The sequence below is a fragment of the Rhinichthys klamathensis genome, unplaced genomic scaffold (genome assembly GCF_029890125.1).
Source record: "Rhinichthys klamathensis goyatoka isolate OS25496 unplaced genomic scaffold, OSU_Roscu_1.1 h1tg000576l_1, whole genome shotgun sequence".
NCBI classification, from domain to species: Eukaryota; Metazoa; Chordata; class Actinopteri; order Cypriniformes; family Leuciscidae; genus Rhinichthys; species Rhinichthys klamathensis.
The window spans coordinates 224,406-250,416 of NW_026607040.1; the positions used below are offsets into that span (position 1 = coordinate 224,406).

Below are 26,011 nucleotides of genomic sequence, written 5' to 3' on the forward strand. Positions count from 1 at the left end.
GATCTGCAGCTGACCAGTGAGGTGAGGAACAGCTGACAACCCAAAAACATGATGCTGCTGCTCATTAGTCCTGGAGGAGGGAGCTGCTCCTTTAGTTCCTTTAATGACCAACAAACAGGTAAAGTGTGACTTCTTGGACTTTTATAATAAATTGATTAATCTAATGACTGGCTTATGTTTTTTTTTACTTTAATATATATATATATATATAAAGATAAAATTATTGATGAATGAGGTTCTACAATATATACAGTACACACACAACAAAAGATTAAATTATTGATGAATGAGTATATATATATATATATATATATATATATATATATACATATATATACTGTAGAACCTCATTCATCAATAATCTAATCTTTTTTTGTACCACTTGCAAGTCAGAAAATAACATTTGGAGACAAGTGTCTCGAAAACACTTCTCAATCACTTGCTTTAAAACACAGCAGTTCCCTTGGTAACATCCACTGTGAATACAAAGTCACAGATGTCTCAGATGAGGATGGAAAATTTCCTGTGTTGGTCCAGCCTTACAATTCTCCTGCAGAGGTACAAATAAGACGCCACATGTGATTGGCTGTTTGTGTTATATATCTTCTTATCTAATCTAGAGTTGTGTCTTCATCTAAGAAACACTCCACAGATGCACTGACAATACTTACAGTAAATACTCATGAAATAATAATAATATATATTTATATGCGTACACGTGTGTATGTCTGTATGTATGTATACTGTATATACATAATTGATAACTGAAGAGGAGAACTGTGCAATAATTTATGACTACAAAAAATTAAATATTAATTTTGAACTTGCATCCAAAGGACATTTTTTACAGAATGCATAACTGAATGCAAGCTTCCACCCGCCTCTTCTGCTGGCAATAATAACAATATTACATTAAACTATCCTGACCATGGCATCTGATTATGATTGCCTTGATTCCCAATAGTGTTTTATTCTTCCAGTCAAATTAAATAATTAATCAAGAGTCATTACAAACAATAAAAGTATGAACACAATTATATGGGCTGTTCCAGAATTTTATATCAAACCGTCTTAAATATGCTTATAGTTCATTTTGCATTAACCGAAGAGAGAGAGAGAGAGAGTCATATGGCAACACATATGGCATATACCCGCTGGCTCCTTCAAGAACTTATGACTTTTCTTTTTTGGGCAGTTATTATTCTTCATTGGCTTGCTTCTTTTATGTAGGATAGTTAGTAAAATCTGCTTAATGACCAAATCTACATGCAAATGAAAAGTTTGTAAGGACACAACAGACAAATAAAATAATTTCTTACTCCTAATTATGGTATTTTCAACCAACTGCTAATTTAGATGATCCTAGTATCTTTGACCATGTGAATTTGATCTTTATATTGCTAGAAGGATTATGGATGTGACAAGGATTATCTGCACAATGGTAAATTAAAACCAGGTAAACCAGCTGTTCGGCTAAGTCATTTGAATACCAGAGGAACTGTGAAAATTCAACCCCAAGACTATTTGCTTTGAATGATGTTTGCCCATACTAATCTACTTTCCAATATATGGCATAACAGTAGATGTATGCAATTAAAATGTAACTAATACATTTGTGATGAGATGAGTTAATGATGTCTGTTTGTGGAAGGTTTATTTGAACACAGGAATGAAACACTGCAATTGACATAGCCTAAACGCCACATTTAATACACAAACAAGAACACAAATAGTAGCTATAAGTTACCTTTGAAGAGCCTTTAAATATTCTGGGTGAGTTCTCTTTATATTAGATTAATAGACTGCGTGTGTGTGTGTGTGTGTGTGTGTGTGTGTGTGTGTGTGTGTGTGTGTGTGTGTGTGTGTGTGTGTGTGTGTGTGTGTGTGTGTGTGTGTGTGTGTGTGTGTGTGTGTGTGTGTGTGTGTGTGTGTGTGCTAGATTATAATAGGCCTACCTAAATGTCTCCAGTCTGGTCCAGTTGATATAAAGATATCTCAGCTAGAAAAAAAAAAGGAACTTAACCCAGCCACAATCGAGATGGTTTGCTATAGTCTTCACTGGTTTAAGGTCTTCCAGCCCGGTCTCGGTCTGCTGAAATGTGTCCAAAACCACTTAAAATCAGCCAACAGACCCACCAAGGACGAAAGACCAGCAAGGGACCAATAAACATTTTATATATATATATATATATATATATATATATATATATATATATATATATATATATATATATATATATATATATATATATATATATATATATATATATATATATATATATATATTATAATTACTTTATTGCTCATTGGGATTAAGAGCCTGTTTTGAGGTTTTGTTTTGCTATACATATTATAATATAATATTTCTCTTTATTGGAGATATTTCCTCCAATAGCCTTCAAAAATGAAAGTGTCTGAAGTGAATCATTATAATAAGGAAGCAAGTGAATAACGTCTTCAATAAACAATAAGGGCAGGAATCATATATTAACGCCTTTGATTGACCGGTGTTGTACCGGCTTGTTGTGAGCGCCTCCCTTAAACTCACTCTTACAGCAAGTTTAGACAATATTTACGATCTACGACTCTCACCGCACACCTTAAGGAGATGTGATTCATTTTTCATCCAATCCGACCGATCTGGACTTTTAAGTCTTTGCTGTGAGCACGGGACATAACAGAATTTTAATCGACATGCAGAGGAATTAAGCAGCGTAGTGATCGGAGCGTCGAGGCGGGATCGCTCTGAAATCCAGCCCGCGGATTGAGGCCCAAATTCCCGAAGCGGATACACGTACGTGGTTTTCAATAACATACCAGCCAGATATTTTATAAACTATTACTGTTTGTTGCATTTGAGCTTGTAGGTTTGACAACGTGTCCGTTAACTTACGCAAATAGTGTTATGTTTGTAACGTTAAAGCTGGTCATTTGACAAGCAAAACAGGCTAGCGCCAGCGCTAACTGTCCTAACGTTACAGGAATTAAAAACAAAAGCTGTTCAACAAATCATGTTTAAATCTTTAGTATTTGTGAAATTGTTAATCATATTACTAAAAATCAAATGAAATTGATAATAATGTGTAACCTTAATTATCAAATGAAATCACGTGCGTATTTGAACGTTGTATTTTAGAAACATTAAACATTTATTAGTTAGGTTTAAAAACGTTTTATATATGTTTAAATGTGTTTTTATATAGGATTGTGTTGATCAGTTAACATGAAGAGAGAAGATACTGAACCGAGTCAGGACGGGTGAGTCATTTACATAGATAATATCTTTTACACTCACACACACACACACACACACACACACACACACACACACACACACACACACACACACGTAACGTTATCCAAATCACTCAAAATGTTCAATGTAACATTTTCCCCATTATTTTCTCCATAAGTATTTGTAGGACTTCTAAGTCTTAAAATAAAACATTTGGTTTTTAAATAAATCGAGATTAGAAAAAAAGTCTCTTTTTTTTTGAAGCACAAAAAATGTATAAGGCAGTACATAAATTATTTCTATGAATTGTGGATCTTCAGAATTGTAGGTAAAGTAGTATTTCATTGGGAATTTGACAATTAAGCACAATTTTTAAGTTGAAATAACAGACTTCTGGCTCGTACAGAAACATGACTGAGCTGATAGGCATGTCTCAACATATATAAAATGTTAATACAATTTCCCAATGGGAAAAAGAATAGGATTTTTACTTCTATCAGAGAGAGAGAGAGAGAGAGCAGAAAACACAAGAATATGAACATATGCCAAGAAGTAGGGCAATAGTAATATCATAACTTAATTTTCACAAGCACAGCTCAAAGGAAGGAAAGTGGTTGCCCTTACACATATATATTCCCAGTTTTCTGTTCGTATCTGCACACGCAGTGCTGAGACAGTGGGACAGGGCTCTTGTGCTCTTATCACCAGCTTAACACATGTTTGGAAGGAAAATCTTGCTGTGGTTGATCTGATTTGACTTTGTGGTTTGCATGTGATCGGCGACTGCAGTTCGTCTTTCATTGAAGGGAGCTAATCTGTATTAATGAAAGCTAAAGTCCCTGATAATGCCACAAAGCACATGAAATCCTCCAGAGACCCCCGCGGGGGAGTCTAGCCAGCATTAGCAGAGTTATTTGCATCGAATCGACTGAAGTGTGCTGGACTTGTCAGGATCTTGCATCACACCTCAGTACTGTAACTGTGAATTACAAATAAGGGTGAATCATTCTGAAAGCCTGTGGGGTGTGTGAAAGCATTCTCTGGTAATTCAGAACAAGCAGTGCTTAAAGATATTAAGGTGAAGAGTGCTGAGAATACACTGTCTTGTATGTTAATTCATGCATGCTTGCAGACGTGAATGCCTCTGCTATATTTGTGGAGTTTAAATGTCAGGAGGTAGTCAAACTCGTTTCATGAACTTGGGTCAGAGTTGCTTGGTGAAGTGAAAGTGCATGTTCTTTGTTTTGTAGAGTTTTTCAAACCGCTTTCAGATTCCATTCAATTTCAAGTGTAAGTGAGTGATATCAGAAATAAAATTCTGTCATTATTTACTCACCCTAATGTTGATTCAAACCTGTATGCTTTTATTTCTGTGTTTTTCAGCGAAGGGGATGATTATCTGTGTACTTGCAGTACTGTAAAACTTTGGGGTTAGTAAGATTGTTTTTAAAGAAATTAACTTTTATTTCGTAAGGAGGACACATTAAATTAATCATAAGTGACAGAATCAGATAATACATAATGTTACCAAAGATTTATATTTTAAATAAATGCTGTTTTTTTTAACTTTCTGTTTATCAAAGAATCCTGAATGCATCACATTGTCCACAAAAATAAGCGGCACAACTGTTTTCAACATTAATAATAATGCACCATATCAGCATATTCGAATGATTTCTGAATGATCGTGTCATTGGAGACTGGAGTAATGATGCTGAAAATTTAGCTTTTCCATCACAGGAATAAAATAAGTTTAAAATGGAAATCAAATTCATCTTGTAATAATATTTGACTATAGCTATCACTGTATTTTTGATTAAATAAATGCAGCCTTGGTGAGCATAAGATACTTATTTTAAAAATCTCACCAACCCCAAATGTTTCAACAGTAGTGTATATTTTGATCTGCTCCTCGCACAAAGCTAGATACTTAATAGGCTATTCTGTTAGTGTGCATACTCTCATACTGTTGGATGCACATGTGCATATTTTTTATGTTTTAATCTATTTTCTGCTTAAATTTCAGTGTAGAAATGTGTTTCAACTTCTTTTCCGGTCCTCCAACTATTGATGACACAACTGATGAATTTGTTTATTTGTTCTGTATCTGCACAGTTTTGCTGCAGATCGTTTGAGACAGGCCGTCCTCCAGCCCTGAATCCAGCATGACGGAGGTCCAGGCCACGGTGGAGTTCTCTTGTGAGCTCCACAAGTTTTATAATGTGGATCTCTTCCAAAGAGGGTAAGAACATGTTCCAATAGCTTTCTGTTCCACTAAAGATCTTATTCTGTAGAAAGTGTCATTCCAGGTTGGGTAGCTCACTCAGATAAAATATTTTCAAGGATGATCTTGGGTGGCAGCCACGACTAAAACAACAAAGAAATAGGGATGGATTGCACAGGAAACCTTTGGTATGATAATGCTTTATAATGCTGCACCTGCTCTCCATCAAGATAGATTTTTTTACTTTAGAAAGTTTGTCTAGTTTATATAGACAAATGGTGAGGAACTACGGCATGTATTTGTATTAAGATGTTATCGTTGGAAGGAAGACAAAACTGAATGATAATCAAACAATATGCATCCCTATTGGGTTTTCTCACGTTTTTCTTCCCCAGGTTCAGGTTCCTGTTCTGGAATTCTTGGCGTTTGTCAAGTTAAATGTATGTGTATAGCGCTTTTTTGTGTTAGAGTTAGTCTCAATTTTGAGCTTAATTGGTAAACCCTGGTTTGTTCTTGACATTGAATAGAATTAAAATAATTAAAAATGTACATTGCTAAAACTTACCACTTGCAGCCTGCAACTATCTCCATTTAGACATTCCATATGAGATCATCTTTACTGATAATAACAACGCGCAAGGCTTTCTTACAGTACTATACAGGCTCTGTTATTCCTGCCGTTGCGAGTCTCTGCTTCTCTATCTAAATGTGCACCAGCTTTTCTTAGAATTCATAATTTAGGAGTCTCCTCACAACTATTTCTGTTCAGGCACGTCAAAAGTGTCTGCTTGGACAGTTGTGTTTCATGTTGCAGATTGGTTCTCCATTAGTTGGCTTGCGTAGAAGGGCACTTCAAAATACCTTGCTGTTTCAACCAGGGTTTTTTTCAGTCAGTTACAGTTAAGGCTCAAAATTAACACTTGCCGATTGCCAGATAAACAGAGTAAATACTACAGAGTTACTCTGCAGTTGGCTGGTAACCTGATTAATAACTGCATTATTATACAGTTTAAATTGCAGTGGTCACATTTACCTTTGCTCTGCAAACAATTCAATTTAATAAGAATCCATGCAATTGGGAGCTTCACATGATGCGAGTTTGGGAGTTTCTGCTCGAACAGGCAGATTTCGCTAAGATTGAAAGTGATTTCTATGCGAGCGGTTCTTCATGCATCGCTACACTAGTGACAATGGACCTTTTTAGCCTTCAAAATTTCACAGAAATGTCACTAATGTGACCACACCTTAAAGGGTTAGTTCTGCAAGAACCAGTAAGGTTCATTCTTGTTATACAGCACGATTGAGCTTCAGCAAGAACCAATGAGGTTTATTTTCGTGTTGCACAGCACGTTTGAGCTTCAGCAAGAACCAATGAGGTTTGTTCCCGCGCTTCAAGCAGGTTCGGTTGAGCTTCGGTTTATATTCGCTGATCAATGTTAATACGTGATTAAAAAGCCTAAGTTCAATCTGTTCATAATATAAAGTGATTGTGCTTCTTCAAAACATTTAGATTAAAAGCACTCGGATCATATGAATCAGTTTTATGATCTCTTTATTAACTTTTTGAAGCATCAATCTGGTAGTTGCGTAGCTGTCAATGGAGGGACAGAAAGCTCTCAGATTTCACTGAAAATATCTTCATCAGAGTTTCGAAGATGAACAAAAATCTTACAGGTTTAGAACAACATGAGAGTGAGTAATTGATGATATATGTATACGGTATATGTTTTTTTTGTTTTTGGGTGAATTATGTAATTTCTGTCAATTCCATTAAAAGTCTATTTCAAGACTTTCATAAAAAGATTCTTAAAGAAAGAGCTGATTAATCCAAGTCTTCTGAAGAGACATGATGCGCAAACCCCACTAATGAATAATGTAGATCATGGATATAGACAAACTGAATGCATTTACATATTTAATGTGAGGATGAAAATTTAATTAGCAGATAATCTCAGAATACAGTTGAGGTTACCTGCAGTTTGCACAAGTTTCGATCTATGTCATTGTCAACAATATTCAAAAATATTATTGATCTGACTGAGAACTGATCAGAGCTGGACGATGACATTATTTTTTGCAGAACTGCTTTATAGATGAAATCAACTTATTTAATAATTGATGATCTTCTTTACAGCAGAACTGAATCAACACTGAACTGACTTCAGCTGAACAACAGCCGAAATGCATAATTTTCAAATGCATAATAAGTGGGGTTAACACTGTAAAGCTGCTTTGAAACTATTTGTATAATAGTAGACAAATATAACTATATAAATATAGGTGACTTGACTCAAAAACCTGAAATGACCCACCTTCAGTATAGATCAAATGTATGCATTTCAATACGTGAGTATTTCAACGCACAAGATCCTACTTTAAAGGGGCACTATGCAGGAATTCCATTTTTGTCAAACAGCGACCCCTAGAGTCGCTGTGGAGTACTTGTTCTGTCGTAAATAGCACTCACGCAGAGATGGCTCTGCACTCACGGCCGGATCCCCTCCCCCTGTACACCGGTACCTGTTCAGTAGGATGGAAGCTGTAACGAGTTGAAATAAGGTGTGGCCCCTTTAAGAGCTGCGCGCGCCCTGTTTAACTGTCGGCAGTCTGTATTGTATGTGCGCCTCGAACACCACATGTATACGGCGCCGGGTTATTTCTGTTTGGTGCTCATTTTATCAGAATTTTATCAGATCTTTTTTGCCGTAAAGCAATTCGTTACATCGCGAGACCTGATATCACGCGACACTTCCTGATGCTGCGGCCGGCGGACCGCCGGCTCAAAGTTGCAAGTGTGTTTTTTCCGCTCACATGCGATAGGGGGGTGCGAAACGACCACCATTCAACCCGAAAAGAGTAATATAACCATTCCAATGACTCCGAAGCTGTTCGGTTGAGGTAAAAAACCTGCACAGTTCACCTTTAATGTAATCTCTAGAGCTCATTGTGCTCTATGAAAAGCCATAGTTTTATTTAGAACAGGTAAGGGTTAAGTTACAAGTGCGGCCCACATTTCAAAACCAGTCACTAGATATAACTAGGGGTGCAAGGTATGAGTAGTATGATGATAGGTATGGCAGTTACTAGCATATAAAGTTATTTTTGCTAGATATCCAAAGTAAAAATGTGTTTGTTCTAAAAATATGTTGTTGAATTGATGTTGTAAGCAGTGTCGGGTAACGCATTACAAGTAAACGCGAGTTACGTAATCGGATTACTTTTTTCCAATGACTAGTAAAGTAACGAATTACCTTTTTAAATTTAAATTTCAGTTACTTTTTCAAATAAGGAACACAAGTTACTTTATCCTCCCATTTATTAACTGACACCTATTCTGTCCCCATATTAAGAGAAATTACACTACAGATGAATTTCCTTCAGCCTGAGTCTTATTCATTTCACTTTTTGTGTGAAAGGGCCTTTTTACATTTGCTAAAAATTAAAATGATAATGAAAAAATGATTAAAACACAAACAAGCATGCCAACGCCAGATGAGAAATGCATTACTTTCCATAAAAAGTAGGCTAATTAAGTAATGCAATTAGTAACCTTTTAAGGGAGTAACGCAACATTGTAATGCGTTCCTTTTAAAAGTGACTTTCCCCAACGCTTGTCGTAACTGCGCTCTTTTTATGTCGCAGTGTAAACATCTAAAGGGACTCTTTTCAAATGAAAAGGAAGAAACCCTGTATTATTGTCAGTGCTAATAGGGTTGTTTGGTGTCAGCACAGCAGTTTGCAACCTCAGGCTAACATTCCACATCTGCTGCTGACATTGTCGCCGCGGGTCTAACTAAAACAGAGAGCCATTGGGTTTGCTCAGCTGTGCGACAGGAAGCTTAACGCAACCCTCATTCTACTCTTCAGCTCCTGTAAGGGGACTAGTTGTTTGTTCCTGTTGCCTGATCTGTGTTCCGGCCAGCCCGTTGTCTTCTTACCTCCTGTCTCCTCCTGCTTTTGATGTCATGATATTCTCGTCAGGATAATTGGAGCTCTATTTTGGTTGCCTGAGCTTCCTCTTTCATTTCAAATGCATGGGAGGATGGGGCACAGGATATATCAACTGAGCTGCGTGGGTACAGACATGTGCTGAAGCTCTCTGATCGGTTTTATTCAGTCGAGCTCCGAGTAGAAATGAGGAACTGAGAGGGCATCACTCTTCTCTTTGACGGCCACAGTGGCGTCTTCCTTTCTAAGAACCACATAAAAAAAAGCTGACTGATTTAATTGAAAATTAAAAACAGAAAAGATCCATTTTCAAGAGGCTTTGTTGTATTCATGTTTTTTTAAACTGCATTTTTCATGTATTATTGTGAAATGTTATTACAATTTAAAATCACTGATTTTGTGTTTGAATTTTAAAATATAATTCATTTCTGTGATGTCTTCAGTGTCACATGATCCTTCAGAAATCACTCAGATATGCTGATTTGGTGCTCTAGAAACTTTTCTTATCCTTAATGTTGAAAAATGTTATGGAAACCATGATACATTGTTTTCAAGATTCTTGAATGAATAGAAAGTACAAAAAAGAGGGTTCGTAAATAAATAAAATAAAATAAATAAATAAATAATCAATTTCCAGGAAAAATCATGGACATTTGTTTCGTAAATATGTGTATAATAATTTGGTTTAAACAAATACTTGCCATTCAGTCACGTGACGTTATGTTCTTTGCTCAGTCACAGCTTGTACAAACAAATAGCATTAATAGTCAGTGATTTTAGTTAAGATGTGCTATGATAAATTTGAACATGGAATTTTATTCTTATTATACATAGACTTTCTTGGAACAGTAGATCATGAATATTTGCCTCAAAAGTCATGGAAATGTATTGGTTGTATATAAACTGGTGTATATGGTATAACGTTGTTTCAATCAGTTATTTGATTTTATTTGCTTTTCTCAAATACTTAATGAAAGCTGTTTTTCTTTCTGGATTGACAGGTTCTATCAGATCCGAGCTGGCGTGAAGGTGCCGCCACGGATCCCGCAGAGGGTGGAAGCCAGTCTGCTGCATCCTATAGGTAAATAAAAACTCAAACACCTCAAATAAACATGACTCATTCAGTGCAATGGATGGTGGTATGGTTGATGGTAGATAATCAAGTGAGATGCCACTTTTTATTTGTCAACAAATGGAAGTCTGTGTTTAACCTTCATAAAATGTTGTTTGTGAAACTACATTTTAAATGACTATTTAAAGAACATTTAATTGTGCTTAAAAACTATGATGCTAGCTGTTTTATAATCTAATTGAAGTTTTATTTTATGTTTCTGGATTGATGATCCCTGAGACCTCATCCTGTTTTGCCAGTTGAAGAGACTGTAACTTGTTAAACATATCTAATCAGTTAGGTATATTTTAGATATTTTTTTTCATTCGAATTTTGCGACTTGAGCAATATGTTTAAATTACATAGAGTACTAGAGTAGGAAACCGCAAACGAAAATTATATTATTGAATTTAAATGATCATTTTGCCCCAAACGTTACACATGGGAGGGAAAATATGGAAATACATTGCCATTTTACATATTGCATTGGCATTTTGCATATTACATTTGAAATTGAAATTTGCTACCGAAATGCTTCAATACCTCCAGGGATTTCTTCAGGCGGTATTTTGCATAGGAATGCAGCTTATCTTCACTTATGAGGGTTAAACGTCTAACCTTCTCTTTCTAACATAGTTCTTAAAGCTGTAGCCTTTGGGTCTCTTTAAGGGGTCTGACCTTCCCGTTCTAACATGGTTCTTAAAGCTGTAGCCTTTGGGTCTCTTTAAGGGGTCTGACCTTCCCGTTCTAACATGGTTCTTAAAGGGATACTCCACTTTTTTTGGAAATAGGCTCATTTTACAACTCCCCCAGAGTTAAACTGTTGAGTTTTACCGGCCTGAAAATAGGCCACCTTCCGTCAACACAACGGAACTATTTTCAGGCGCTGCGTCATATCATTACGCCTGCTGCTCTCATGGTACGGCAGTAAAGTTTCTTGATTATTACGCAGGAATGAGAGTATAGTTCCTAGCCATATCAGCCTAGAAAATCGCAACTTTACATTTTCCGTCGGTCTTAGTGCACGATGTAACTACAGAAGAGTCAAGTTTTAAATAGGAAAAATATCTAAACTCTTTGGTCATTTTTCTTTTAGAAATGCTAGTGGTCTTGTCCACTTCAATGATGTATGCTAAGCTATGCTAAAAGTGGTACCGCCAGAACCGGAGATAGGCTGAATGGATTCAAAAACGGTAAAACTCAACAGTTTAACTCTGGGGGAGTTGTAAAATGAGCCTATTTCCAAAAAAAGTGGAGAATCCCTTTAAAGCTGTAGCCTTCGGGTCTCTTTAAGGGGTCTAACCTTCCCTTTCTGTGGACGGCAGTGGTTCATGTAGGTTGTCTACAAACCTGACCAAGTGTCGAGGTGTCCATGAGCAAAACACCTAACCCCAGCTGCACCCGACGAGCTGGATGGCGCCTTGCATGGCTGACACTGCCGTCGGTGTATGAATGAATGAATGAATGGGTGAATGCGAGGCAATATGTAAAGTGCTTGGTGGCCATGGGTCTGTTGAAAGCCCTATATAAATGCAGTCCATTTACCATTTCTAACATAGTTCTTAAACCTGTAGCCTTCGGTTCACTTAAAGGGGTCATGAACTGAGAAATCAAATTTTCCTTGAGCTTTTGACATATAAGAGGTTATCATACTGTAAAAATATCCTGTAAGTTTCAGAACTGAAAACTTCCTTTATTAGTCTAAAAACAGCTTTTATTGAAACTGAGCCCAGAGAACGACTCGCTGTGGAATGTGCTTATAGGTGAAAAGACCGCCTCTGCTGAAGAAAATCAACTCCTACTTCATCATTGCAACTTTGCCCCTTGCTTACTGGCATGTTAAAGAGATGACGAGGAGAGAAGAGCGATACAGGATCACTGGACTAAAAATAACATTACCTTCCAAAGGATATTAATGCTAGGAATGTGGTTATTTATTTTCAACAATGTGAATGTCTCAGTTGAGCATTATTTAATTGGATTCGGTACATCAAACTCTGAATTCTTTGGAAAATCAGTCGCAATTTCGGGCGCAGGCTTTGCAAACAGACTTTTGCGATATGGACCTGACTGTAATGCGACATGTAAGTGTTAATTCTAATGCCTGATCTGTGATCAGTGATTTCTGGTATGTAATGATTCATGAAGATACAGTCAGATGTTCTTTGTCTGTGTCAGTAAATCAAACCAGTGACTAAACGGTCAACTTCACATTGTTTCTCCTAGTTGGATTAAAATAATCTGTTATTTAAACTGGCATTATTATATATAGAAAGCGATCAAATAATGCTCCCTTTACAATCGCTGGAGCTGTCAATCAAACATCTCAGTTTATCAGTGACTGAGTTCTGGACTCTCGCCAAAACTGTTTTAACAAAGTCCGTTTTATCATTAGTCTTTGGTTACATAATCAATGAATCTCTTATTTACACTGTGTTAGTTATGATGATAGAATTCGTTATCGTGCAGAAATTTCATTGCAATGATCACTGCATTCATGCACTCAACATGTCTGTGATCAGCTACAATGCTCATCCCTTTCACGCCACAATCTAAATATAATGCCATAGATCTAAATATAATGCTATAATCAACACTTTTCACGATTAGTTATCGTTGAGAGCTGTAATATTAAAAACGTGCTAAAAGTTTTCGAGAGAGTTCCACATGTAATACTTATTTCATATGCAAAGATGTCAGCCAATCACAGCAGTGGGCGTTTACACTGAAGTCTCACAGCAGACACGGCTTTTCGAACAGAGTTCAAATCAGAGGCTAAAATCTGGGTAGGAAAAATGCCTTTTATTTCTAAATTATGACCATTTTTGATGTAAAAATCATACTAACATAACATAAAAGTGTGCACCCCAATATAATAAAAGAATGCAGTTCATGACCCCTTTAATATTACATCAACGTTTAGCTCAGAGCCCACAGTGATTGACACAGTGGGTTGAAAGAATCTTTTCTTGCACATGCTCTGTGTCTGTTGGAGTGTGTAATGTCTTTCACTCTGTGGTGAAATGTGATGAGAAGCATCATTATCTGTTTTTTGTTTTTGTTTGTTTTTTACTCTATCCACATCCTCTCCTCATAGAAATATCAGGGCAGAATGTATGTTTTGGAAGTTTATTTTATTCATTTTTGTAGCTTTGTGTCTGAAAAGCATGTGTACTGTAGGTTGACATCGATAACTGTTAAGATGCCGTTGCAAGATGCGCAAACACTAATGAATTTTGATGTTGGCACCATTGATGTCAAACTTGCATTGGTTCACTTTGTCACGCCATATTTGCATGTACACAAATAAAGCAGAAAGCAAGAGTTTCAGACGACAGAACGATTTAAAACTGTAAAAAAATAGCAGCTAATTTCTGTTAAGTCAATGGATTTTTTGGTATGTGTTTTTTATAGGTTTAATTTTGTCAAGTAGCACATCTATCTGAGCTTTGTAAAGCCCTTCTAATGTGCGTTTTCTCTCAGGTTCAGATCTGGCTTTCCCAGCAACAGTTCAAGATGATGTGGGCTGCAGCAAAACCTTTCAGATCCTTTACAAAAATGAGGAGATTGTAGTCAACGATGTCCTCGTATTCAAAGTGATGATGCTGCTAGATGCAAAGAAGGTGAGCGACTCTAATGACTCAAACAACAGCCACATTATGAGTTCTGTGATAAAATCTACCTCTGTATGCATCACTAGTGATGGTGGTGATGGTATATTTTCCCCTGCAGGTGGAAGAGTCCTTAAATGAAATGGACTTTCAGCTGTCTTTGGACTTGTTTTTCACCGATGGCGACTACTCGTATGTAGACGAATAACCGAACGCTATTTTCAGATTTTACGGTTGCCTATATTTAGGGTTAGACAGTTGTTTCACATATAAACGTGTTTGTTTTTGTCTGTGTTTAGGCCCGAGGACCCTAGTTCTCTCCAGAGCATCAGCAGTCGAACGCTGCGTTTGCACTTTAGCCTCCACAGAGGCATCCACCAGCACGTCAACGTCATGTTTGACTACTTCCACCTGTCTGTCATCTCTGCCACTATCCACGCATCACTGGTGGCCCTGCATCAACCTCTAATCAGGTCAGCAGTACACGGAAAACTGCACCTACAGAACACAGTAGTCTTTATGAATATGTCACAAGTGAAGACAGTAGGTTGTTGTGAGCTTTAAAGAATACTGTGCTTTCCAGGACAAACAAACATCTATGCTTTATACACATAGAACAATGCAAAATTAACTTCATGTCACACTGGCCAATGTCAAAATATCTAATATAATTTAAAACATACACTACCATGCAAAAGTCTGGATTCAGTAATATGTATTATATTTATATATATATTTATATTTATTAAAAAAAATTATAATTATTATTTTTTTATTCAGCAAGGACAAATTAAATTGACTAAAACTGACAGTAAAAATGTATATAAAATATTTCTATGTAAAATTACTTTCTATTCATCAAAGAATCCTGGAAAAATTTGAATCAGTTTTGAGAAAAATATTAAGCAGCACAGCTGTTTTTGACGTTGATAATAATAAGAAATATTAATAGTAATATGAACATTTTTGAGCACCAAATCAGCATATTAGAATGATTTCTGAAGGATCATCTGACACCGAAGATTTTAGTAATGATGCTGAAAATTCAGCTTTAGCATCACAGGAATAAATTACATTATAGTGAAATAAAAAAAAAAATGTTGAATAAAATATTTTAATTTGTAATAATAATTCACAATATTACTGTTTTTGGTTTGTTTTTGATCAAATAAATACAGCCTTTGAGCAGAAGAGACTTCTTTTTAAAAAACATTAAAACATCTTACCGACCCCACGCTTTTGAACTTGAGTGAATTTGTCAAAAGTATTTTTCATTTATTTAACTGCGAAAACATCTTTTCATTGACAAAGCATACTTTCAAAAGGTGCACGTTTTGAATATTGTGCCTTTATTTTGAAATCAGTAGAAATGTGTGTGCTGAATTTGATTGTCCCCTCAGTTTCCCACGACCAGTTAAAAGCACCTGGCTGAATCGTAACGCTCCGGCACAGAGCAAAGACTCTCTCATCCCACCACTGGAATCTGTGGTGTTCGGCACCACCTACGTCAAGCAGCTGTCACCAGATGTAAGACAGACACACACACACACACATACACACAAATATCCTCACTCACCTGAATCAACCTTTTTTTTTTTTTGCCAAACGAGTTTCATTTTAATCCAATTATTCAAAGGGTGCTCTCACATCTGTAGTTTCGGTTCATTTGGTCTGGGCCAAGGGCTAAGAATTATACATTAGGGGCTTTCGCACCGGAGGAACCTTTTCATAGTTCCTAGAACTATTGACGGAAGTACCCGGATGTCGGCATGTTCGCACCGCAGGAACTAGGAACGATTTTAGTTCTAGGAACTCTTTTAAAGGAACTAATTTAGCTCCTACTTCAGAGTAGGGTCAAAACCAGCACTATAGGAACTGTCCGTGACGTTAGTGTTCGCGGATTGGCTGAACACACGCAAAACACCAGAAAAAAAACATTTAAACACACAGATTATTATAGCCTGTATATTTACTCCACAAACTAACTCCATTGTTTCCCCTAGGATTTTTTTCCAGGGGGGGGGGGGGGTTTTGGGGGACTGCTAGTGTTGCGGAGCGGGCGTGTTACGGATACGTGGTGTAATTTTTTTTTGCAATCAAAAAGCATGTCTAATTAATTGAAATCATGTATTATGATTTATGAATCATTAAACTTATACATTTTTTTTTTAAATATATGAAAAAAATTCACACTAATTCTGTGTTGTGTTTTTTCTGGTAATAAAATGTAGACATAAGACACAAATTGTATCATTTATCATCAATTTTAATCATATGAAATTAAATAAACTTTTTGTCAAATAACTTGCTGCACAATGAGCTTTACTGTTAAAATTAAAACATGGATTATTCCTTAAAAATTTCAGTTTTGATTATAATTTATTTGGATTAGTGTATTATTACATTGGGACATATCTAAATTCTAATGTACAACAGTAATATATTTCTGTCAAGTTAAACCGAACTTTTATTTTGACGGGTTGCCGTGAAGACCTTTTGAGTTTCTGTGTGTTTATGTCATGATGATAGTTTTTCTCAAATGAAGCGGTTAAATGATCACGAAGTGACTTTCGGAGTGGATCTAGAGCCTGGAGAGGAAGTTTATGCATTTGTGTCTTCATATAGGCCAAAAAACAGCGCAAGCGTCACACGTGCTTCAGTGTGTGTGTGTGTGGTAAATGAAACTGCGCGTCGGCGGCACCATTCATTCAGAACATACAGGATTCGTATTTAAATAGTCTTTGTGTTTTAATATTCACACACACTAGTCTACATCGCGATTTGATTTCAAGTGTACTGAACTGCTTTCTATTTTTTCCTCAAATTTACAAATTCCGTGAAATTCCGCGTTATACACTAAATTCCTTTTTTTATGACTGGATTTCGTCAGCATTTTAGGGGGGGCGGGGGGTCGTTTTGGTGGGGCCCCCCAAAACAATGGTAGGGGAAACACTGAACTCTACGAACATGGAAAACAGTGATAGATGGGCCTCTCAACCTTTACGCTAAGGAGAAAATCCAACGCAACTTTGAGGGGACCAAGCGAAACATGATTATGTATTTCTGCTCAGCTAGCAACACTGCATATCAACCACACGGCATACGCTTATAACTTTTTATATACTGTCTACTTTTATGTACATTAATAGTTCTATTCAATAACGTATTAGACAGGACTGTTGGTCAGATCGTAACCTAATGAACACGGAAAATGCGAGCACTGTTTGTTTGCTCAGACTCTGGTGTCTGAAAATAAAGGTCCGCCCACTGTCAAAATAAAAGTCACAACAAGCGTGGCTTACGTCACTTCAGAGTTCCTACTGGCTGGGTGCGAATGCAACGGGAAAAGGTTCCTATGGGAACCATTAGTTCTCGGGGAACCACCCTGGTGCCGGTTTCACAAAGATAGACTTTGACTATGGCTTAGATATAGCAGATAGTCAGACTTCAGATAGACATCTAAATCAGACCGTTGCACAAAGCGCTTAAGACTCTAACTATCTTAAGTAGAACTACACTGCAATGCATTCTGGGTAAAATAAGACACTTTTCAAAACAAAAAACATGGCGGATCGAGTAAGCGCATTCAACCGCTCAGTGCAGTTTACCCCAGCGGAAAATGTGTTTGTTGGAGGAGTTTAACAGTTACAAGGACATTTTACTTAGGAAATTTAGCGGAGAATGTGGTAACAAGAAAAATGTTTAATTTGGAAAGGGCCATTTTCCCTTTGCTTTTGGCTGTTTGTAATGTAACTGTTACTGTTATTGTTACTGCTGGTTGCCAAGGTAACAGAGTCTTAGACCTAAGTTAGCCTGGGGGTAAGGTGTCTAATTTTTTTGGTCTAAACTAAGTCAGTCTTTATTTTTGTGAAACAGTCTAACGTGCATTAGACTAGTCTATGAGCAAATTTTAGACTTGTCTAACACTATAGACCGGTCTAAAATAGCTTTGTGAAACCGGCCCCAGGTGGTTAGTTCCTAGAACTATCCGGTGCGAAAGCCCCTATAGTAGCATTTTTCTGCCGTTTTGGTTCCTTGTCACACCACACTGATCCGCACCTAGGGGGAGAAACGAACGCTAGTGCGATTCAACCGAACTAAATGAGGCAGGTGTGAAAGCACCCATAAACACTGCTGACATTGCATTTAAAAAGCAAAGAACAGACGCAGTGGTTTTCTCACGATATCAGTGAGAGCTTTAAGGCTGTCCATAAATAGACATCATTATGTAACTAAAAGGCTTGAGCTGTTACTTCGCAGTTAATGAGATGATGTGATTTTTACATTACAAGAAATCTCTTGAGACCCTAGTCACATTAAGCTGCCATTAAGGTGCCTGTCGGACCACAGTGAGCTCTAAAACTTTATTCCTTCATTGAATAGAAAACCCATCTCAAATGAAATAGATTGAATCTCTAAGGGGAACTGGCTTTGAGCACAGTGCAAAAACTCTTAATGCTTCTTCTTCAACGTTCAGTGATGCATAAAGCTCTCTTTTATGATTTGCAGGGCAAAACCTTTCTGGTATCGGATCAGTGCCTACAGCATGCCTTCAGCCTGCACCAGAACATGTGTGCCAGCTTGCTGCAGGCGTATCAGGGCCTGTTCTGTTATTTAACCTCCCTGACCAAGAATCTGCCCGTATCCCAGCGATTGGAGCTAGGTATGTAGTCCCATCAGAACTGAAAGAATAAAATTCTTGTTTCCAACCTGAGTTGGAAGACTGAAATGATCTATTTTACAACATTTTTTACACTGAACTTCAATCATTGACTCTGTATAAGGCATTTTGGTAACTAATTGACATGTTTTGCTTCAATATTTCAGAAGGGTGTTATTTTAACCAAACCTTCATTCTAAACCCAGTTTAACCACTGAGCTTCAGTATGTGTATGTGTGTGAGCAATATACACACCCGTCCAAAAGTTTGGGAACTAAAAATTGTATTCACTTTATTCAGCTAGGATGCATTAAATTGATCAAAAGTGACAGTAAAGACTTTTACATTGTTACAAAAAAATATATTTAGAATAAATACTGTTTTATTTGAACTTTCTGTTAAAGACTTTTTCATGGTTTACACAAAAATATTAAGCAGCACTGTTACATGTGGAACTGTTTTCAACAATGATAATAAGTCATTTTTCTTGAGCAGCAAATCAGCATATTTAGAATGATTTCTGAAGGATCACGTGACTGAAGACTGGAGTAATGATGCTGAAAATTCAGCTTTGGTATCAGGATGGAAGCTTGTTTCCGCAACGGTTAAAAAAAAAAGAAGTTATTTGCAACTTTTTATCTCACAATTTTTACTCTTTTTCCTCAGAATTGCATTATATAAACTTGCAATTGTGAGTTATACATTCAAAATTGCTGAGAAAAAAAGTCAGTCTTGGACATTATAACTCACAATTGTGAGTTTATATCTCACAGTTCTGAAAAAAGAAGTCAGAATTGCGAGATATAAACTTGGGAAAAATGAGAATTGCTAGAAAAAAGGTGCAATTATCTTTTAAATCGTTTTATTCCATGGTGGAAACAAGCTTCTATAATCACAGGAATAAATTAAATTAAAAACATATATTAATATAGAAAAATTATTTTAAATTTTTATTAAATTTCTCAATATTGTTGTTTTTACTTTATTTTTGATCAAATAAATGCAGCCTTGGTGAGCATTGCAAAATATTACTGACCTTAACTTTGGATTGGAACACCAGAAGAAATTTGTCTGGTAAATTTGTACATTATTTGAATGAACAAAAAAAAAAAAAAAAAAAAAAAAAAAAAAAAAAAATCTAGCATCATATATCATTTTCTCCACGGAAGCCTTGGAAGTACCTTCAGAGAAGCTTGTTGACCCCGGGACTAATTTTCTTCAGGAGTTTTCGAATCATTGCTCCATAATATTTGTATATTGTGATATATTCAATTTTGTTTAATTATATGTGATTTATATTTATTATATTTCAACTTTTATATGCTACAGTTTGATTTTGTTTAATTATATGTGATTATATTTCAACTTTTATATGCTAAAGTTTTTTTTTAACACATATTTGTTGCTTATTGTCTACCCCTACTGTCTAATACATATTTTATGTTTTTGTTGTATATGCATTGTATTATTTTCCTTTACATATTAATTTTTATTTTAAATCTCATCAGAGCCCATCACTGAATACTCACTCACTTATACTAGTGCATCCACTCACTTCTTGAGACTAAGGAAGAGCTGTTGTTCTGGACATTTACCTTTTAATGTCTTAATTTACCAGCATATTGTTAGTGTTTCTAATAAGCCTTTGTCCCTCAAGTGTGCCTCTGCCCTCTTTCTTATGTATGTATCAGCAAGCAGATCCTTTTATCTCCCGTTTTTTGTCTTTAATACAAATCCTTTCAGAACTTTCACTGTAAACTCTCTCTCTCACACTCACTCACTCACTCAAAGCTAAACTACTCACCCTTGGCTGCTCCTGACCGAATGTATCTAGTGACTGAACTTGCATGTATTTAAGGGTTCATTTTAAGCTCAAACAGCTAAAGGGGAGAGTGAAAGTTTTAAACGTGCCTATATGTGCAATCCCACCACTAGCCAAGCCCAGCATGCAGGTCCTTTATGAACGAGTTCTCAGAAGACCTTATCCTCGAGACCAAAGGCACGTCTACATAGGTATGTCCCTCCAAAACCGAACCTCAGCTCCACACGCCTCTTGCCTTTCATTTGTGTCTTTTTTTTTTTAGCTCTATTTCTTTCTTCTGTTCCCCCAACCCTAACTTGGACGTTTGTCATTGACAAGTGTCCTTCAGTGAGGGAGTTTTTAGCTCAGCTTAGTTCTTTTTTCCTTTAGCAGTATCTCAGATCTCAGGCTGACTTTGGATCAGTCTAAATGCTTGAACATTGCTGGTGTTCTCTGTCCTCTGACTCCTACTTCCTGTGCTGTTGTTCCTCTAGCTCCCTATCATGTGCTGCCAATCACAGGCTCTTCAGACAGACCCTTGTCTCTCATTCACTCCATACTGCTGCCGTAGAAACAACATTTTCACTCTGCTGTCTTTTCTTTTCTTTTTTTAGAAAAACTTGATGTGGAGGTTCGACTTAATGAGCTCTGTGAACAAGTCAAGGTATGTCATGATTATCAAGCGAGGTCAGTATCATAGTTTAAGACTTTCAATTAACAAGACCCCCTGTTTTAAATATCTTACTGTAATTACATAATTTAACGTTTGTGTTTTACTGATTCTAGACTTATGAACTTATTGTGAATAATCAGGTATTTTGGTTTGCATCCATCAATTTTCAAGTATATATAATTCACTGGATTATGCAAAAATAGGCATTACAACTTTTAATGTATAAATAATTTTTGTTGAATTGCCAGCTAAAATAAATGTGAGATATACCATTACTGTAATATAAAATTACTCGTACCTTGGGATGCACAATATATCGGCCGATATATGATCATTTTTAATGTTATCGTTATAGGTCCGATAAGAAAATTTGGCTGATATATTAAAGCCAATTAATAATAATAAATAATTTCCTTCAGCTGAGACACTTTAGATGCGCACTGTTCACCATGATGGTTTTGAATTGCTTGAAATATAATTGGAATCCCTTCAAAAAAGGAAAATACAGTTAAGTACAACATGTGAACCGCAAGTCATATAGGCTACATAAAATAATGAGAACATTATAATTGTGTGCTTGGGACATGACTTTTAATGGTGAGACTTTTTTTTTGTAATCAGGCTCTCAAAAATGATATAAAAATTTGGATTTAGATTTATCGGCCAATATATCAGTTATCATCTTTCAAATATAAATATTGTATCGGCCAAAACTTTCATATCGGTGCATCCCTACTTGTACCATATGTTAAGGTCAATCATACATCCCTTTGCTGTAGTTGTTGCTTGGCTTGACTGGTGCCTCATGATGGTTTACTGCACTGCTTTTTTTTATATATTTGTGTATGGATTCTTGCAGCAGAGGGGAGAGAGCCCAGATGAGTTGGCTGAACTGGTGAACATGAATTTGGCGCAGCTGTGCTCTCTGCTTATGGCATTGTGGGGGAATTTCCTGGAAGTGGTGTCACTGAATGAGCGCGTCTCTGCGCTGTTGGCCCATGAGCACCACACACTACGGGTGAGCTCTGAGATTACTTCTACCAAATGCATATTATATTTGCATACTTGCATATTTATGCATTGCATTTGCATTATATTCTGACACATTTAATGACACGAATGAAATTGTTGTTGCATAGTAAGAAGTGTCTGTGCAGAGTATACTTTTGGCTTTACTTATCTTGAATGTTTCATTTTTAGGTGCAAAGATTTGCAGAAGCTTTCTTTTGTCTTGAACACCCAAGACAAAGTGCGCTGGCCTACCAGGAACTGCAGTATGTCTTAAAATATCATTACTGTAATGTAGTTATTTAGCATGAAGAGTGCATGTCAGTTCTCATGATAATTCAAATGAACTTCTTTATTCAACAGTGCTCACAGTCACCAACAGATGACCACAGCGATTAAGAACTCTTCCTACTTCCTGTCCTTACCACCTCTTCCTGTTGAATGTGCTGATCTGGATGGGGATGTGAACTCCCTACCAATCATCTTTGAGGACAGATATTTGGAATCCATTACTGAAGGTATGTTTAATGGCACTCCTTGATCGATTACATGATAATCTTCGATTATCATTTTAGCCATCAGCTCGTAAGAAAAAAACACAATGCATAAAATTGATTTTGCTTTTAAAGGGAAAAAGCACATTTTGAAATTAATGTTGGAGTTATGTGGCTTTTAATTTAAAAATGTCTTCTGGGAAAATGTATTGAAATTATTAATGGCTCATCTTGCAGTTCTTTACAATTATTGTCCAATAAAATGCTTTCTTCAGTGAGAAAGGTGCTTCACCTGAGTTATTAATACCACATGTGTCTTGCTTACGTTTTGTGTCACAACCATTGATAAACAGTTTTGAAGTGCCTCAATTATGCAAGCTTTCAAGTATACTTTTGCTAAACAGTCTTCCTGGCTAGATGTTTCTAGTAATCCTGAAGACCTTGGTTAGCTGTGTTTAATTGGGGTTGTAGCTAAATTCTGCAGGACCTTGTCCCTCCAAGAATAGACCCCTGAACTAAAGGGTATAAACGAAGGGTAAAAAGGATGAGACCTTTATTTCAAATCCATTTTATGTTAGTTCATGATGTCTTTAGAATACACTGGGTGTGGCATAGTGGTTAAAGATATGTTTGGTAATGAAAAGCTTAAAGTTTCAGAACCTCCATAGGGCATTTCAGGAATTATCAGCATTATGTCCTTAATCTCAAATTGCACCAGTGGAACAGTCCCTGTATTAAATGTACTGTAGTCATTTTGGATTAATATGTCTGCCAAACGTCTACTTGCTTACTATATTGTTTTTACCCTGAAGATCGTGATGGTCCATGGCTTGGTCTCCACAACACCAGAAGTGGCTCTATGTCCACTAAAGCAGAAAGGTCCAACTCAAAAGACTGCATTGCTAGTGGATTGGGAGCCCTTGGTCCCTGCCCAGATAAGCAGCAAGCTGCCCTCGCCACCGCTTGGCCTGAACAAAATGAGCCTCCCCTCAAATCCAAAGCCAAATCCATCAAGCTGAAGAAGAATGCCAAGACTGAAAATTCAAAGAAGCTGATCAGGCAGACCTCAAAAGACTCTGTGGTCCTCACAGGCTACAAGAACTTGAAGGTTCCTCGTGGGGAACCGACCACCAAGTCCAAAGAAGTTGATGCTCAGTGCAATCCGAAAGACGATCTAGATGATATAGGCAAATGTATCCTCCAGAATGAAACCGCAACCACGCATTGTGCTAAAGACTGCACCACAAGCGACATTCAAGGTAACATCAGTGTCCAGAGCGACAGCTTTTCCAATCTTTTGAGTTTGCAAATGCAGGCAAGGCCCCAGGCAGGTACTGGAGCAGAAGCCGCACAGAGTGCAGCTGCCAGAGTTGATTTGACACATCCACCTGCTGGGCTCAGACATATTGATGTTAAACCAAGCGACAAGGACCCCTACCAGGGCGATAAGGTCACCATTCTCTTACCGCACCACTCAGATCCAACCGCCAGGAGGGATGTTCCAGAGATCACACAGACCGATTTCTCTGAGTTCAAGAGTCGAGTTGGGGATGGCCCCACGTTTGTCGGAGCTTGTGGAGCTGCACTGAGGACTGATTGTGTTCCTCAAGCCTCCTCCAGGCTCTCAGACTCCGGAATCGAGAGTGAGCCCAGCTCTGTGACACAGCTAGCACCGTTTTCTCCTTCTCCTTTTGCTGCTTCTGGCCTCGAGGCACCTACAGAGCTTATTCCACAGAGCACCCACCAGAGACCACCTCCGCTCAGCCCTGCCTCCAGAAGAACCACCGCGTTGGAGGGCCTCAATCCGGAGAGCACCAGCGGCATCAGTGGAGTCCAGTCTTCCCTTACCTCCATTAACTCCCTCCCCTCGGATGATGAGGTGGAGACAGAGGACACTAGCAGGAAGTCCAGCATCCTGGTGCAGGAACAGAGTCTCATCTTTTCAGGAGAATCTCACAGCCTCCTGCAATCGAGCTCTAGAGTTTTGGCCCAACAAAAACCCTCCATCAGTCATGGAGATGGGCCTGTGTCACACGATGAGCACTCTGCTCTCCAGTCCTGCTGTGAAACTTCTGCTCCTGACAGGCCGACGGGATCTACCGAGACAGAATTTCCAAGTGGTGTAGGTCTGGGGCCAGAAGCATGTAGTGAGCCTCAGACGGCCGCCCAGTCCAGTACATCAGTCACTAGCAGCACGGACCTGGTGAAGAAAGGCTTTGTGGAGAACTACTTTGGCTCTCGCTCTAGCACTGATATATCTGAGATCAGCCCATTGGAGACTGCAGCCGTGACACTGGGGATTCAGACTTGCCCCAATGCTAATGACGAAGAGGATGATGAAGAGGAGCAGGAAAGTGAAATGATTGAGAACGGTTACTATGAGGAAACAGATGGGCTGGTTTATGTTAATGGCCTCCCAGGGGAGGAAGGGAGGTGTGAGGATGGGGGAGCAGAGGGAAAAACCCTTTTTTATGATCACCTGGGTTTGGAACAGCTCCAGGAAACATACATTCCCTCAGCCGGCCTGCAGACACGGCCTCCTGGACCAGCTCCAACCAGCAACGACCTGTGCTGGTACAAGAGTGCCCCTACTGCTCAGATGACAGCGTGAGTTTTCTTTTTTCCCATTCCCTTTATTTTTGCAGTTTGCCATGCACTTTTTTTTATGCGTGATTCATCAGTGTTCAAAAATTTGTGGCTGATAAAAAAAAAAGAAAGTTTTTAAAATAAATCTCTTATTCTCCGTTTTCTATTTTAATATATTTTAAAATGTAATTTTTTCCTGTGATGACTGAATTTCCAGTTTCTTTAGTGTCACATGGTCCTTCAGAAATCATTCTAATATACTGATTTGGTGGTCAAGAAGCATTTCTTATTATTAAAGTTGAAAACGGTTGTAATTTTTTAAAAAGTTTTTAAAAACTCAGCATTTATATAAAAAAAAAACATTATAAATGTCTTTACTGCCTTTTGATTCATTTAATGCATCCTTGCTGAATAAATGTATTAATCTAATTTTTTAACGCCAGTGTAGAAAAATATCTTAATGATCTTTCATCAAAATTCAATGACTTGATCCGCCTCTAAAACTTTTTTTCCCAACAGATGTAATCTAGGTCACACTAGGTGTATTGTATTAATATTAATGTTGGCCAGTAGCCATATAGCTATTTTTGACATTGTTTTAGGCTACTCTTTTAGGTAACCTACCTGACTAACCTCTTGTAACCGCCTTTATAAAATCTC

At 37.3% G+C, this 26,011-nt stretch overlaps 1 protein-coding gene across 2 annotated transcripts in view; it reads left to right on the top strand.

Moving 5' to 3' along the window:
• Positions 1-2,511: 2,511 nt before the first annotated feature.
• fam135a (family with sequence similarity 135 member A) overlaps positions 2,512-26,011 on the top strand; it is a 28,287-nt gene continuing 4,787 nt past the window's right edge. Inside the window, exons 1-15 of one of the 2 annotated variants that reach the window (XM_056239965.1) lie at positions 2,512-2,794; positions 3,204-3,258; positions 5,351-5,477; positions 10,409-10,488; positions 14,002-14,141; positions 14,251-14,321; positions 14,429-14,602; positions 15,530-15,656; positions 18,639-18,792; positions 20,725-20,802; positions 21,205-21,254; positions 22,123-22,281; positions 22,464-22,537; positions 22,635-22,789; positions 23,578-25,372. In XM_056239965.1, the coding sequence (XP_056095940.1) occupies positions 5,401-5,477; positions 10,409-10,488; positions 14,002-14,141; positions 14,251-14,321; positions 14,429-14,602; positions 15,530-15,656; positions 18,639-18,792; positions 20,725-20,802; positions 21,205-21,254; positions 22,123-22,281; positions 22,464-22,537; positions 22,635-22,789; positions 23,578-25,372 (3,134 nt within the window). In that variant the 5' untranslated portion in view covers positions 2,512-2,794; positions 3,204-3,258; positions 5,351-5,400. The remainder of the gene's footprint in view (positions 2,795-3,203; positions 3,259-5,350; positions 5,478-10,408; positions 10,489-14,001; positions 14,142-14,250; positions 14,322-14,428; positions 14,603-15,529; positions 15,657-18,638; positions 18,793-20,724; positions 20,803-21,204; positions 21,255-22,122; positions 22,282-22,463; positions 22,538-22,634; positions 22,790-23,577; positions 25,373-26,011) is intronic. The other variant, XM_056239966.1, reaches the window with a different exon arrangement.